At 50.5% G+C, this 15,044-nt stretch overlaps 1 protein-coding gene across 1 annotated transcript; it reads left to right on the top strand.

The window, feature by feature from the left end:
• The first annotated feature begins 445 nt into the window (after nt 1–445).
• Nucleotides 446–12,017, top strand: HPD (4-hydroxyphenylpyruvate dioxygenase). Its single transcript, XM_043441345.1, has 14 exons — nt 446–514; nt 821–847; nt 1,382–1,444; nt 1,782–1,886; nt 2,638–2,680; nt 2,873–2,955; nt 4,303–4,392; nt 5,766–5,869; nt 6,497–6,574; nt 7,743–7,905; nt 8,036–8,107; nt 9,505–9,627; nt 11,446–11,562; nt 11,638–12,017. Exons 1-14 carry the CDS (start codon nt 512–514, stop codon nt 11,746–11,748), a joined length of 1,182 nt encoding a protein of 393 aa, XP_043297280.1. The 5' UTR covers nt 446–511; the 3' UTR covers nt 11,749–12,017.
• Nucleotides 12,018–15,044: the final 3,027 nt, after the last annotated feature.

Here is a 15,044-nt window from a genome sequence, read left to right as displayed (position 1 = left end):
AAACCTCCATATCCATGCCTCTAACCACTATGGAATGCAACCATTTTACCTAAATATAAAATGCACACTTGCTATACAAACAGGGCTTCAGGACCAGTCCCTAATGCCCCTCAAATTGCCCTTAATTATGAATTCTGGAGTCACCTCTGCATGCAAGCTGGCCTTGGCTTCTGGGCTTTGAATTCTGGAGGGCAAAGATAGAACGAAATCCCAGCACAGGGTCCTGGAAAGAACGTCGTGCCTTTGGCATCTGGGCCTGGCTCTGTGCCCCACTGGCTAGTGGCCTTGGGTGTGTCACTCCCCCTTTCTAGGCCTTGCAGCATCACCCTGTCCAATGAGGCTGTGGCTGGATTAGAGGTCTCCAGGCCTAGGAGCCTCCAGGATCAGCTCCCACCCCCAGGTAGGCCAGGAAGCCAGGGGCGGAGCCAGCTACATGTTAAATATTTCTGTCCAGCACCCGGCTGGCCTCTAGTCCCAGCCTTCTCAGCAGGAAGTGTGACCACGATCAATCATGGTAAGAGCCTGTCTGGGGTGACAACCTAGAGGGGTGGGATGGGGTGGGAGGTGAGAGGTGGGAGGGAGGCTCAAGAAGGAGGGGACATATGTACACCTATGGCTGATCCATGGCGATGTATGGCACAAACCAACAAAAGATTGTAATTATCCTTTGATTAAAAATACATGACTCAAGAAAGAAAAAAAAAAGCCTAAGCTTAAAAAAAAAAGAGCTTGCCTAGGGCCATGGCAGCCTTACGTGATGGTAGGGATCTGTGGTGAGATGTCCAAATGTCTGTCTTACTGTTCTTTTCTTTCTCCCTAGACAACTTACAGCGACAAAGGAGAGAAGGTAAGCAGGAGGGGAAATGTGGGGTCAGGGCCCTGGGAGCCTGGGATGTCAGCAAAGAGCAGAAGAGGAATAGCTTCAGTGGGTACGTGACATTCTGGATACAGGCTCAGGTTCATCTCTCCACTCCCCTGACCTCATCGTGACTGAACTCAACTCAACCTTGCCTTCCTAAGAAAAACTTTTACCTCTTTTTAAATTCCTGCCAATCCCTTAATCGTGTCTGGAAGTTCTTTCTAAGGTCTAATTTAAATCCTTGCTGCTGTAGCATAAGACTGTTCACCCTGTGAAACCTGGGCAGGCCTCCTCAGTGGGTGGGGCTCACCAATCCCAAGCCCACAGGAACTCACTTTCTACATGAGAACCCTCTTTCGAGGCTTGGCAAGGCTTCAGGGCAGAGGGGTGGGGTGAGGTGACTTGTCCTCACTTCTGGGATTGAGGGTGGCACAAGGGAGGGGGCTAGGGGACCCCTCTCCACTGACACTTTTCTAGACCCACTTCTAGGGACTCAGCCTCGCGCCTTCTCTCCTTCTGCAGCCTGAAAGCGGCCGATTCCTCCACTTTCACTCCGTAACCTTCTGGGTTGGCAATGCCAAGCAGGTAGACGCTGGGGCAAGGTGTTGGGATTGGGCAGAGGGCAGGCAAGGGGGCCTCCAGGACAGGGGCAGGCCTCCGGCCGGGTCTGTGATTGGCCCCTGGGAGGGAGGATCCTGGCCAGTGTTAGGAGTGTCCTGGGAAGGACAGTCACTCTTTGGATCCTAGTTACACAATCTGGGCTGCGGACCCCAGCGGGGAACTTCAGGGACATCAGCATGGGCCAGGGAGCCAGGCTTTTTTCCCAGGAGGAACAGTACCTGGGGCAAGGGGGCAGACATGCTGGGGAGGTGGGGGCCAGCACCTCACCCCTCACAGTCCTGCCTGCAACCCTATGATTCAGGCTGCGTCATATTACTGCAGTAAGCTGGGCTTTGAGCCCCTAGCCTACAAGGGCCTGGAGACCGGTTCCCGGGAAGTGGTGAGCCACGTGGTCAAGCAAGGGCAGGTGAGTCTCCACTCTGGACCCCCACTCCTCCAGGAGGCCCGTCTCTCCCCACGCTGGTCTCGGAGCTCCCTGGTAGCTCTGGCACCTCTGGGTGCAGCAGACCACGAGGTACTTCCTCCCTTGGCTGGGTGCTCTTCCAGGCTGCCTGGTGTGGTTATCGGAGCCTGTGCTGACATCAGCCCCCATGGGCACCTTTGTACGACATGCAACAGGGACCTTTTTGGTTTGGTCTCCTTCTCAGCCTGGCCCAATGCTGGTCTTATGGATGTTCGGGAAAAGTGGGCAAAGGCTTCCAGCATCAGAGCTGGAACTCCGAGCCATGCCCTGGTCCGTAGGTCCCTGGAGCTCTCCCCACAGGCACAGGCAGACCTGACCACCAGCTCATCCTGGGACCCCAGGTGGCTCTGGCACGGGGAAGCCCCCATTCCTCAGGACCAGAGGGGAAACTAAGGCAGAGAAGGGGCAGGAACCCAGGATTAAGAGTCCTTGGGAATTCCCTGGCAGTCCAGTGGTTAAGATTCTGTGCTTCCACTGCAGAGGGCATGGGTTGGAACCCTGGTCAGGGAACTAAGATCCCATATGCCACATGGCATAGCCAAAAAAAAAAAAAAGAGTCCTGCCTGGCAGGAGGAAGTGGTCCTAATGCCCCACCAGGGGTATCTTGCTGGTGGGCAGGGAGAGGGGCTGGGGGTACACCTCCACAAGTTCACCTGACCCACCAGCCACATCCCCCTTCTCCTCTACATCTTAGATTGTGTTCATCTTCTCCTCTGCCCTCAACCCCTGGAACAAAGGTGAGGGGGCCTTGGAGGGTTCAAGATGCCAAGGAGTGGAGATGTGGTACTGTGGGTGGGGGTCAGGGACACAGGGATGGGTTAGGGTTGAGGGAGGGGGCCTGAGCCCAGAAGGAGATGGAACCCAGAAGGCTGAGAGTACAGGGGAGGGGCAGTGACTCCAGCATCACCTGCCTCCCCTGCCGACCACAGAGATGGGCGATCACCTGGTGAAACACGGCGATGGAGTGAAGGACATTGCGTTCGAGGTGGAGGATTGTGACTACATTGTGCAGGTGAGACCTCACCTGGGCTGGTGTGGAGACAAAGCAGGGAGCCTCAGCCTGCCCTCTGTCTGCCACAGGGACCTTCCATCAGTCAGGGCTGGAGGGTACTGCCACGCTGGAGTGATGTGCCCAGATGCTGGCTGACACATACCTGAGTTCCAGTGACATTGGCCCCTTAGTAGCCAAGCAGTCTCTCTCCAGGCCTCAGTTTCTGCATCTGTAAAATGGGAATAACCACCCATTTCACTGAGTTGTTACAAAGAGGGAACGAGATCATAATTATCATTTCATAAGCATGATTCTGTACCAAGCACTGTATTCAAGAGGCAATTTAGGGACTTCCCTGGTGGTCCAGTGGCTAAGATTCTGAGCTCCCAATGCAGGGGGCCTGGGTTCGATCCCTGGTCAAGGAACCAGCTCCCACATGCCACAAGTAAGACCCAGTGCAGTCAAATAAACTAATTAATTCTTTTTTAAAAAGAGGCAGTTTAGAGGTTTAAAAGTGTAGATTCCAGAGGCAGACTACAGTGTCTGAATCTTAATTGCTATGTGACTTTAGGTGAATGACTTACTTTCTTTGTGTTTCAGTGTCCTCATCTTTCAGTGAATGACTCCATTCATAAAAGAGACAATAATAGTGCCTTTCATGTAATGCTGCTGTGAGAATTTAAGAGGTTAATACTTACAACAATGCCTGACATGTGATAAGCATAGACATACAGTAATGAGGTTTTGCTAAATAAACACACAAATCATGCATGTAAGGCAACTGGTAGAGGGTCTGACACATAGTAGGTGCTCAATAAATGCCAGCATGGAGACTTCTGCCTTCCAATGCAGCAGATGTGGGTTCAATCCCTGGTCTGGGAACTCAGATCCCACATGTTGTGGGGCAACCTACATGCTCCAGAGCCCGCCTATTACAAAGAAGACCCCATGGCAACTAAGCGGCAACTAAGACCCGGTGCAGCCAAATAAATAAATGTTTTTTAAAATAAATAAATAAATGCCAGGTGGTATTCAACTTATCCCACTACCCTTTTTCACAAATGAAGAAACTGAGGACTAGAGCAGGGGCAGGGCCACAGAGTGAGTGAGCACAGGACAGGCAGGACAGACCCCACCCTCACCTGGTTTGTCCCCCGCAGCCCCAGGCCTGTTTTCCAATCTGCCAAATGGGCATGAAGCATGAGTGTCAAGGGCAACAGCTAAAGTTGGTTGAAGTTCCTGCCTGGGGCTGGAAACACTGAAAGAAGAGGCTGTGGCAGGACCACACAGAGGGGATCCAGCAGGGGCAGCCAAAGGGCTCCCTGAGGCTCCAGCACTGACTGCCTCCCCACCCCATCTCCTCTGCAGAAAGCCCGGGAACGAGGCGCCAAGATCGTGCGGGAGCCCTGGGTAGAGCAAGATAAGTTTGGGAAGGTGAAGTTTGCTGTGCTACAGACGGTGAGTTAACTTTGGAGCCTCCACCTTGCCTACACCCACAGAGATGCCAGGACCCTCCTTTCCCAACCCCTGACTCCATTATACCATCCCAGCCTTGTGCCTCAAAGCACAAAAATTCTCCCTCGACCCCGATCTCCTGTATTCTTGGCTGGTGTGCAGAGGCTGAGGAGGGCTCCTAGTCACCCCTCTCTGGGCTTTCCTTCCTCCCCAGTGGGGGTGAGAGCATGGGACCGCAAGCAGCAGGTAGGGGCTCCGAAAGAAGGAGATGGGTGGGTCTGGGGAAGGAGATGGGATGGAAGCCCCTCCCCACTCAAGCTGTGTGACTTTGGCCAAATCACTTCACCTCTCTGTGAGTCCATTTAAATGAGCAAGGACCACCTGTGTGACCTGCCACACACTACTTAACAGTTCTGGGCCTGTTCCTTCAGCTGTGATCCCTCCCTCCGGTCATTTTAAGGATCAAATGAGATGATTCATACATAGCACTTAGAACAACAGCACTGGCAGATACCCAACAAAGCCTGTTTAGCACCTGAGACCATCATAGGTTCTTCCTCCTCATGATTTCTGTTTTTATTTTATTTTTTTTTTTTGATGTGGAACATTTTTAAAGTCTTTATCGAATTTGTTACAATATTGCTTCTGTTTTATATTTTGGCTTTTGGCTGCAAGGTATAAGGGATCTTAGCTCCCCAACCAGGGATCCAACCCACACCCCCTGCATTGGAAGATGAAGTCTTAATCACTGGACCACCAGGGAAGTCCCCCTCCTCAAGATTTGCTACAACTTAAGGATTGTTACGGTCTTCCCGGGTGGTGCTAGTGGTAAAGAACCTGCCTGCGAATGCAGGAGATGTAAGAGACGCAGGTTCGATCCCTGGATGGGGAAGATCCCCTGAAGGAGGGCATGGCAACCCACTCCAGTATTCTTGCCTGGAGAATCCCATGGACAGAAGAGCCTGGGAGGCTACAGTCCATAGGGTCCTGAAGAGTCGGACACGACTAAAGCGACGAAGCACACACACATGCAAAGATTGTTAGAGTGATTGAAAGGATCCTTCCATACAATTTAAACTAATGCCCTCGTCATTCTTCAAGCAGACAACATATTTGTATTGAGCACCTACAATGAGCCAGGACAGTATCATGAGCGAGACATCATCCCAACCCCCAAGGAGCTTCTGGTTCTGTGGGGAGACTGTCAAATTCCCAAATGTCAGATTGCAGTTCATTTGGGAAAGGGGAAGTGACTTGCCCAAGATCACACTTGGAGTTAGGGCCAGGTGTGGGCTGGAACCCAGGGCTGTGTGGGCGCCATGCAATGTGGCCTGGGTTCAGCAGGGATGGGACCTCAGGCTGTTTGCCATCCACAGTATGGGGACACGACACACACCCTGGTGGAGAAGATGAACTATACTGGCCGGTTCCTGCCTGGATTCGAGGCACCAGCGTTCATGGACCCCCAACTTTCCAAGCTGTGAGTGCCCCTTGGAACTGGGGAGGGTGGAAAGCAAGGCCCTGTCGTCCATGCAGGGTGGGCAGAGCATCTTGGGACCTGCTGGGGGAACCCCTGAGGATCCCCCAGGATTGGCTTGAAGAGGCAGCATAGAGGCGAAGAGCACGGGCTCTGGAACCTAGCTGCCTTAGTTCAGATCTCAGCTGTTACTTCCCAGCTATTTAACCTGGGCAAGTTACTTTTCTTTCTTCCTTGTTTGGCTGTGCTGGGTCTTCACTGCAGCTCATGGGCTTCTCTAGTTGTGGCTCGCAGGCTCCAGAGCACGCAGGCTCAGCAGTTGTAGCACACAGGCTTAGCTGCCCGGCTGCATGTGGGATCGTAGTCCCCACCAGGGATCAAACCTGCATCCCCCGCATTGGCAGGCGAATTCTTAACCACTGGACCACCAGGGAGTCCCAGCAAGTTATTTTTCTAAGCCTCGGTCTCTTTATTTGTAAAACGAGGCTAGTAATAGTATGTGAGTGGATGCAAATAAAGTGTCTATAGTAAGTGCTATGGAATAATGAGCAGTTATTGTTATTGAGGGGTAGGGAGAAGGAGATTTAGGGAGTAGCTTTCTCCTCACCCGCTAACCATTTCCCTCTCCAGGCCCAACTGCAGTCTTGAGATAATCGATCACATTGTGGGAAACCAGCCTGATCAAGAGATGGTGTCTGCCTCTGAATGGTGAGTTCCTGGCCCAAGCCCTTCCCACACTTGTGACAGACCCACTCCCCAGTCTTATCAGGAAATACAGCACAAGGTGGGGGAGGTTAGCCTGAGGTCACTGGTTCATCTGTTCTCTGTAAAATTGTCACCATGGAGATCTGGTGATTTAAGGCCCAAACTGACCCACCGATCCTCCCTCCAGGAAACCTTGGAGAATCAGCACAGGGGGTGTCACAGTTCAGGGAGGCTTGAAGGAAGGTTTTGTTGTTGTTGCTCAGTCACCAAGTCGTGTCCAACTCTTCACAACCCATGGGATAAAGCATATCAGGCTTCTCTGTCCCTCACCATCTCCTGAAGCTTGCACAATTTCATGTCCAATGAATCGGTGGTGCCATCCAAACATCTCATCCTTTCATGCCCTCTTCTCCACCTGCCTTCAATCTTTCCCAGCATCAGCGTCTTTTCCAATAAGTCAGTAGAGGAAGGCCACCACTACCCAAAGAGCTCATGGGTGCACATTAGAAGCAAGTACCCCTTCTCAAAAGCACCTCCAGGGGCTTCCCTGGTGTTTCAGTGCTTAAGATTCCATGCTTCCACTGCACAACTGGGCACAGGTTTGACAAACGGCGAACTAAGGGGCTTTCCCAGTGACTCAGCAGTAAAGAATCCACCTGTAAGGCAGGAGCTACAGGAGACAAGTGTTTGATCCCTGGGTCAGGAAGATCCCCTGAATGAGGGCATGGCAACTCACTCCAGTATTTTTGCCTGGGAAATCCCATGGACAGAGGAGCCTGGTGGGCTACAGTCCATAGGGTCACAAAGAGTCAGACACAACTGAAGTGACTGAGCACACACACACGTGCAGAGAACTAAGATCCCACATGTGCACAAAGTAACCTAAAAAATAAAAATTATTTTTTAATAAAATAAATGAATGATGCTTTTTTTTTAAAAAAAAAAAGGTCCTCCATCTGTTGGTGTGTCATCATGTATACAGATCTTGTTACCACATGCTTTACTTCCACCCAAAGGAACTCTGTCCTAAAATCTATGATGTGTGTGATGTGAAAGGCAGTTCCCTTTTTAATGCCTGCTCAGGGAGCAAATTCTGGAAGGTGGAGTAAGGGCAGAGGGCCAGTCCTAGGCTGGCACTCAGAGCCAGCGGGCCCTTCCGGCAACCCCACAGGTACCTGAAGAACTTGCAGTTCCACCGTTTCTGGTCCGTGGATGACACGCAGGTGCACACGGAGTACAGCTCTCTGAGGTCCATCGTGGTGGCCAATTATGAGGAATCCATCAAGATGCCCATTAATGAGCCAGCACCGGGCAAGAAGAAGTCCCAGATCCAGGTGGGTTCTGTCTCCCGCCCCAGGGACCTTGGCAGGGAAAGAGGGAAGCAGGGAAGAAGTGTGAGGGCTCTCTCAGCTAAGGCTCTTGGCTGGAGCCACTGACAATGGTTTCCTTGCTTCCCTCCTGCAGGAATATGTGGACTATAATGGGGGCCCTGGGGTCCAGCACATTGCTCTCAAGACCAAAGACATCATCACAGCAGTGAGAAGCCTATCCCTGGTCCTAATTCACCTCCCATTCAGCTCCAGAGCCAAACTCTGCAAACTGAGTCAGGGGCCAGGGGTGGGGGTGGCAAGTGGCAGTCCTGGGTCCCCTTCACTGGCCCAGACAGCTGATGGGGTTCCCTTGCTGGCTCCTGCCATTCATGTGCAGGCACACTGCCACCCCCAGAGAGTTCAGTCTCTCTGCTACAGAAGAAGCAAGTGCCAGAGTAACAGGAAGCCTGGATCTAGACTCGGTTCTACCTGTGACCTGCTGTGTGTCTCCAGGGATTCAACTTCCTCTCTGGGCCTCAGTTGTCTCAACTTGAAAATGAGGATATTAAGTCATAGGATCCAGTAGGTCCTTCCAGTCAAATTAAGTGTTCTGAGTCTATGGCTCCAGCCTCTGGGGAGGCTGGGTGACCAAGTGGACAAGAGCCTGGACTGTACCATTCAGTCCCAGCGCAACCAAGAATTCACTGCATGACCATAGCAACTTCATTTCATTCATTTCTTCATTTGCTCAATAGATGCTTATTGAGGGAACTTCCTGGTGATCCAGAGGTTAAAATTCTCTGCTGCCAACACAGGGGGCATGGGTTCGATTCCCAGTTGGGGAACTAAGATCCCACACACCATGTGGTGTGACATAAAGATTAAAAAGAAAAAAGGAACAGCTAGAACAGAATGAACAAAGGAGAGAGGGATCAGGAATGAGGTCAGAAGGTAGAAGTCGGCAGATGGTGAGAACTTTGAATTTGACTCTGAGACACCACGGTGGGGTAAGTAGAAGAGTGACATACTTTGACTAGTATTTTAATAAACTCCCCTGGCTACTCTGTTGAGAATAGATACTTAATCTTTCAAGGCCTCAGTTTTCCCAGCTATGAAATGGGGAGAATAATCATCCAAATGTCTCAGAAGATCACTGCATCAATGTAAGGAGACAGTACATAGAAAGTGCTTGAGACAGGCACATGCATGTGTGTGTGCTGTCCCTTTAGTCGTGTCCGACTCTTTGTGACCCATGGGCTTTAGCCCACCAGGCTCCTCTGTCCATGGGATTCTCCAGGCAAGAATACTGGAGTGGGTTGCTGTGCCCTCCTCCAGGGGATCTTCCCAACCCAGGGATCGAACCCAGGTCTCCTGCATTGAAGGCGGATTTCTTGTCACTGAGCCACCAGGGAAGCCAAGACAGGCACATCATGAGGTTCCATAAGTGTTAGTGATTGCAGTTCTTCTCATGAGACCCACAAGACCCAGAGGTGGAAGGGGATAAGGTCACATTGCATTGTAGCAGTTGATGGGGCTGGGAAAGGGACCTTGGCTCAGCACTTCTACCTGGTTGGGGGTGTTGAGCATGGAGGGAGGACTGACCTTGACCCTGCGCTGAGACAGATTCGCCACTTGAGAGAGAGAGGCGTGGAGTTTTTGGCCGTTCCATCTACATACTACAAACAACTGCGGGAGAAGCTCAAGTCGGCCAAGATCCGGGTGAAGGAGAATATTGATATCCTGGAGGTGAGGCTTAGGGCCCGATCCTGGGTCAGCCAAGGAGAACAAGCCCTGAGTTCCATCCTACCTCACAAACGTCATCTAAACCTGGCATCAGGCTCTGCGATGTGAGGGAGAGGGAGGAGAGTAAACCAGGGCCCTGCCATCATGAACTTGCATTCTAGTGAGGAGACAGATGACAAACAAATAAATAAGTAATACAAACACCATTACAGAGAGAGAGAGTTGGTGCTTAAACTGGCTATGACAGAGAGTGACCTGGGACTACTACATAGGAGGCAGACAGGGAAAGCCTCTCTGAGGAGGTGACATTTCAGTGAAATCTAATTCAATGGCCCCCAACCTTTTTGGCACCAGAGACTAGTTTCATGGAAGACAATCTTTCCACAGACCAGGGATGGGGGGAGATGATTTGGGAATGATTCAACCACATCATACTTATTGTGCACTTTTTTTCTATTATCATTACATCAGCTCCATCTCAGATCATCAGGCATAGATCCCAGAGGTTGGGGAACCCTGATCTAGATGATGAGAGGCAATTGGCTGCATGAAGCTCTAAAGAAAGAGCAGTCTGGCAGAGGAAATAGCAAGTGCAAAGGCCCTGAGGCAGCAGCAAGCTCTGAGTATCTGAGAACGGAAAGAGGGCCAGAGCGGATGAAGGGAAATGTTTAAGGAGTGGCCCAGGTCACAGGGGTAGGCAGGAGCCAACTCCTCTGGTAGGCTATTTAGGAGTCTGGATTTTTTTTCTTCTGTGGTCAGAAACCACTGGAGGTTTGGGTTTGGTTTTTTTTTTTTTTTTTGGAGGTTTTCTTGGCTTTATTTTTAACAACTTTATTGATATACAAGTCACAGAATATGTCATTTAAAAAAAAATTCAGTGGTTTTTGGCTATTCACTATATTATGCAACAATCATCAAAATCAATTTTGGAACATTTTCATCACTTTCAAAAGAGACCTCAGACTTCTTAGCCACCACCTCCCAATCTCTCTGTCTACCTTCTCCTCACCCCTAGCCCTAAGCAATCACTGATTTCTGTCTCTATAGAGTTGCTTTTTTCTAAACAAGTATATAAATAGAATCATATAATATGTAATCTTTTGTGACTGACTTCTTTCACTCAGCATAAAGTTTTCAAGGTTCATCCAGGACACCTGTGTCAGTACTGTGTTCCTTTTTATAAAACTGAATAATATTCCATTGGATGAAGAGACCACATTTTGCTTATCCATTCATTCACTGACAGATATTTGTTTCTACTTTTTGGCTCCTAGGAATAATGTTGCTATGATCCTTTGGATATGAGTTTTTGTGTGGACGTGTTTTAATTCTCTTGGGTAGATACCCAGGAGTGAAATTGCTGGGTCATATGGTAACTCGACTATTAACTTTCGGAAGAACTCTCAGACTGTTTTCCACAGCAGCTGTACCATTTTACATTCCCAGCAGCCACATGGGAGAGTTCTAGTTTCCACTGGAGAATGGAAACAGGGGAATGAGATGATCTGATTTCTAAAAGATCTCTGTCTGTGTGGAAGATGGATTGTAAGGAGACAAAAACAGAAGCACCGAAGAGCTGTGTGGGCGGTACTTGGGTGGTCCACACCAGCCTTAGGTGGCTGACACAGGGTCTGAAGTGGGGAGGTGCTAAGAGGACAATTGGGGGAATCTATTTGGAAGTGTCTGGAATTGCTGCAGAAAATGGTCTTTTCTTGGCTTTGGGGGTGCAGGAACCCCCATGGCCTTTCTAAGGATCCCACCATTTCAGGCTAGGGGGGCAAGCCAGCCTGCCCCTTACCTAGTCCCCTGCCTCCTACCTAGGAGCTGAAGATCCTGGTGGACTACGACGAGAAAGGCTACCTCCTGCAGATTTTCACCAAACCCATGCAGGACCGGCCCACGCTCTTCCTGGAAGTCATTCAGCGCCACAATCACCAGGTACCATTAAGGACTGCCTGTCCTCAGCAGGTGGCTTTCTGGGCTCCGCAGCTCATCTCCTTTATCCCGCCCCAGGGTTTTGGAGCCGGTAACTTCAATGCACTGTTCAAGGCCTTCGAGGAGGAGCAGGACCTGCGAGGAAACCTCACCGACATGGAGCCCAACGGCGTTGTTTCCGGCATGTAGGCGCAGCAGGTCCCGCAAGAGCCACGGAGGCCCCACCCACCTTCGGGGGCGGGGCGCACGGTGGACCACGCCCCCTCACCCTGTGACTCGCCCACTCCACTGGAGCTGAAGTGAGCCCTCCTTACCGACCACGCCCTTTAGGCCCCGCCCACCACCCGACTCCGGGACCCCTCCCACACACACTCAAGGCTCCGCCCACTACTTACCACGCCCCCTCGTTTGGGCCTCGACCTCTCCTGCCCTCGGGTATAAAGAAAAGCAGAGTCCAAGGCAGTGTCCACGCGTTTGTGTCGGGCTGGAGCAGTGACGTCCTTCGGCCGTCAGGGGGAGCTCAAGGCGGCAGCGCTGTAGGAGGCGTCCGCTTTACGGGTTCAGAAGCTGGGGAAGCTTAGGAGGCTCCTAGTGCAACCCTGTGCTAAGTAGGACCAAGTAGGTCGGAGGGGAGTTATGGAACCAAAGGGTGAAGAGGGCTTACACTCTAAAGGAAAACACAGACAATATCTTTTTGTGGTAAATGCTATTAAGAAAATAAAGCGAGTGATGAACTTGTGTAAAGGTAAGGGTCGGAGGGAGGGCCAATTTCGATCGAGGGCTCTCTGGGAGGTGATATTTGTGAAGCAGCCATGGGAAAATCTGGGGAAAGAGCATCCTAGGAGAAAGGTACAGCAAGGGTAAAGGCCCTAAGGTTCGACATCGCTTGGCAGCATCCTGTCCGATGGCGTTATGATCTCTAAGGATGAGCTGTCCTCAAATTTGCTGCCCTGAGCCCAAACTTCTGGACAGAGAGGTGTTAGCCAAAGGACTTGGGGGCATCATACTTGCTCAACCACGGGACTTGGTTCCTGATGTGAGAGCTGGTAGAAGGGGTCTGAGCCCTTCAGCTTCTGCCCTCTATCCTCAGTGATAAAGAATCCACCTGCTGATGCAAGAGAGGAGGGTTTGATCCCTGGGTCAGGAGGATCCCCTAAAGGGGGAAATGGCAACCCCCTCCAGTATTCTTGCCAGGAAAATCCCATGGACAGAGAAGCCTGGCCAGCTACAGTCCATGGGATCTCAAAGAGTCAGACACAACACAGCAACTGAGTACACACTCAGCAAGGCAGACCCTAGTGCCCCCAATCCCACTCCCAAATGCAGCGCCATTCCCCGTAGCCCTGCTCCTGGTGTGGATTCCATTTGGAAAGAGCCTGGTTCATACTCAAGTGTGAATGAATAGCCCTTGCAAAGTAATGATACAGTTGGGAAAGGATCTACTGGTCCTAAAACACTTGGAAGGAAATTTTTCTTCAAAACCAGAGAAGAGGAGATGGGGGCAAATAGGATCTCTTCTGCTTCTGATGCTTGACAGCCCTCCCTGAGGAGGAGTCAAATCAAAATTATAAGCCCAGTGTAAGAAAAAAAATTGGAGTTGGTATAATGAAGGAGTTGGGATGACATTTTTTTTGGAGGGGGTCAGGTTATAGAAAATCAGGCTTCTAGGATTATGAATTCAGAAATGGAAAGAACAGCAGTGAGAAACCCGAGGAACAATGGCAGGTGCCAGGCCAGTGCTGCTGGTTAAAAATACCCTCCCCCTGTTTTCCCATGGTTTATGCAAAGAAGGAAAATTCTGTGACACAGGAGGTTGCCAACTGGTGGCTCATGGGCCAAAGCTGGCTCACAGATGTATTTTATTTCATCTGCCTTGTTTCAACAAATTCAACATTTCAGAAGATCGGGATATTTCACATACAAATTCTAGGATTCTGGTTCTACTTGGAACAACTGGGCAGGTTTTTTTTCTTTTTCTTTTCTTTCTTTCTTTTTTTTTTTTTGGCTGTACTGGGTCTTTGTTATTTTGTGAGGGTTTTCTCTAGTTGCAGCAAGCAGGGGCTACTCTTCGTGGCAGTCGGTGGGTGGGCTCATTTCGGTGGCTTCTCTTGTTGCGGAGCGCAGGCTGTAGGTATTCAGTAGTTGCAGCACTTGGATTCAGTAATGCAGTGCATGAGCTTAATTGCTCTGAGGTGGGTAGAATCTTTTTTTTTGTGGGGGGGGGGGTAGAATCTTCTTGAACCAGGAATGGAACCCGTGTGCCCTGCATTGGCAGGCAGATTTTTTTTTTTTTTTTAAATACGGTTGTATTTATCCATTTGAAAAACTCCAATTAAGTTGAAGTTTTTAAAACTTTTTATTTTGTATTGGGATAAGGCCAATTAACAAATACTGTGATAGTTTCAGGTGGGTAGGCGGATTCTTATTCACTGTTTCATCAGTGAAGTCCAGTCAGGCCGTTCTGAACTTGCCTTCTTATGCAGAAACGATCAGCTGGTACAAAGCAGTTGTTGCCTCTTTAGATGGGGTGTGGGCAGAGCAGACCCACAGGAACTGAGCATAAACTAGGGGAGCCTGACTACGTGGGTTCACACATATATCAGGTGCTTGCTAGCTACGTGACCTTGGGCAAGCTACTTGGTCCCTCAGTGCCTCAGTTTCCCTCACTGGTTAAATGGGGACAATACTTACCTCCTAGCCCTTGCAGTACTGTGAGTTTAATGTCAAAGATGTTTCAAACTGTGGCTGGCACAGCATCAGGGCTATGTGCCTGCTCTTGTTATTTTTAGAGAGGGGTCTGGGTGAGGGGCTCTCGCCCGAGTCTACCTGGCACTTCCTTCCCCTCTAGCACAGCCCCGCGTGCCCTGTGCATGCAGATGTATGGAGTTGAGACTCCGTTTTTGGCCCCCATAGCAGATGAAGTGAAGAGAGGACTCTGCCTGTGGGACTAAGGGGCAGAGGGAGGGGTGGATGAATCTGAAGAATACAGTAGAAGAAGAACCATCAGCCTTGGGAGCCGAGGGGAAAGGAGTCTAGGATTTCCAGCCTTTGAGCTTAGGTAACCAGCGGCAGCAGTGGTGGGTGGGTGGGTGGAGGCATGGAATAGAAGTGCCATTGATCAAGGTGGAAAACACAGCAGCAGGTTGGAGGGGGAACATGAAGGAGACTGAGATTTGGAAGTGTCTTTGTTGAGCCTTGAACTGGACACCCTGGCGTGTTCCTGTGCTGCCCTGCAAGGCCTTACAGCATCTGCCTCCCCCATGAGGTACCTTTCAGACCTCATTTCCTTGCCTCACCCTTCCTGTCACTCAGCTGCTGCTATACAAGCCTCCTTGCTGGTCCTCAAACATACCAGGCAGGCTCCTGCCGCAGGACCGTTGCACTCACTGTTCCTTCTGCCTCAAACACCTTTTCCCCAGATCTCCACAGAGCTGACTCCCTGATCTCCTTTCTGCTTTGTTCACATGTCAGGTAAGTGGGCTTCC

The sequence above is a fragment of the Cervus canadensis genome, chromosome 1, assembly GCF_019320065.1.
Source record: "Cervus canadensis isolate Bull #8, Minnesota chromosome 1, ASM1932006v1, whole genome shotgun sequence".
NCBI classification, from domain to species: Eukaryota; Metazoa; Chordata; class Mammalia; order Artiodactyla; family Cervidae; genus Cervus; species Cervus canadensis.
The sequence above is the reverse complement of the archived record's forward strand: the minus strand, read 5'-3'. Positions and strand labels throughout refer to the sequence as shown.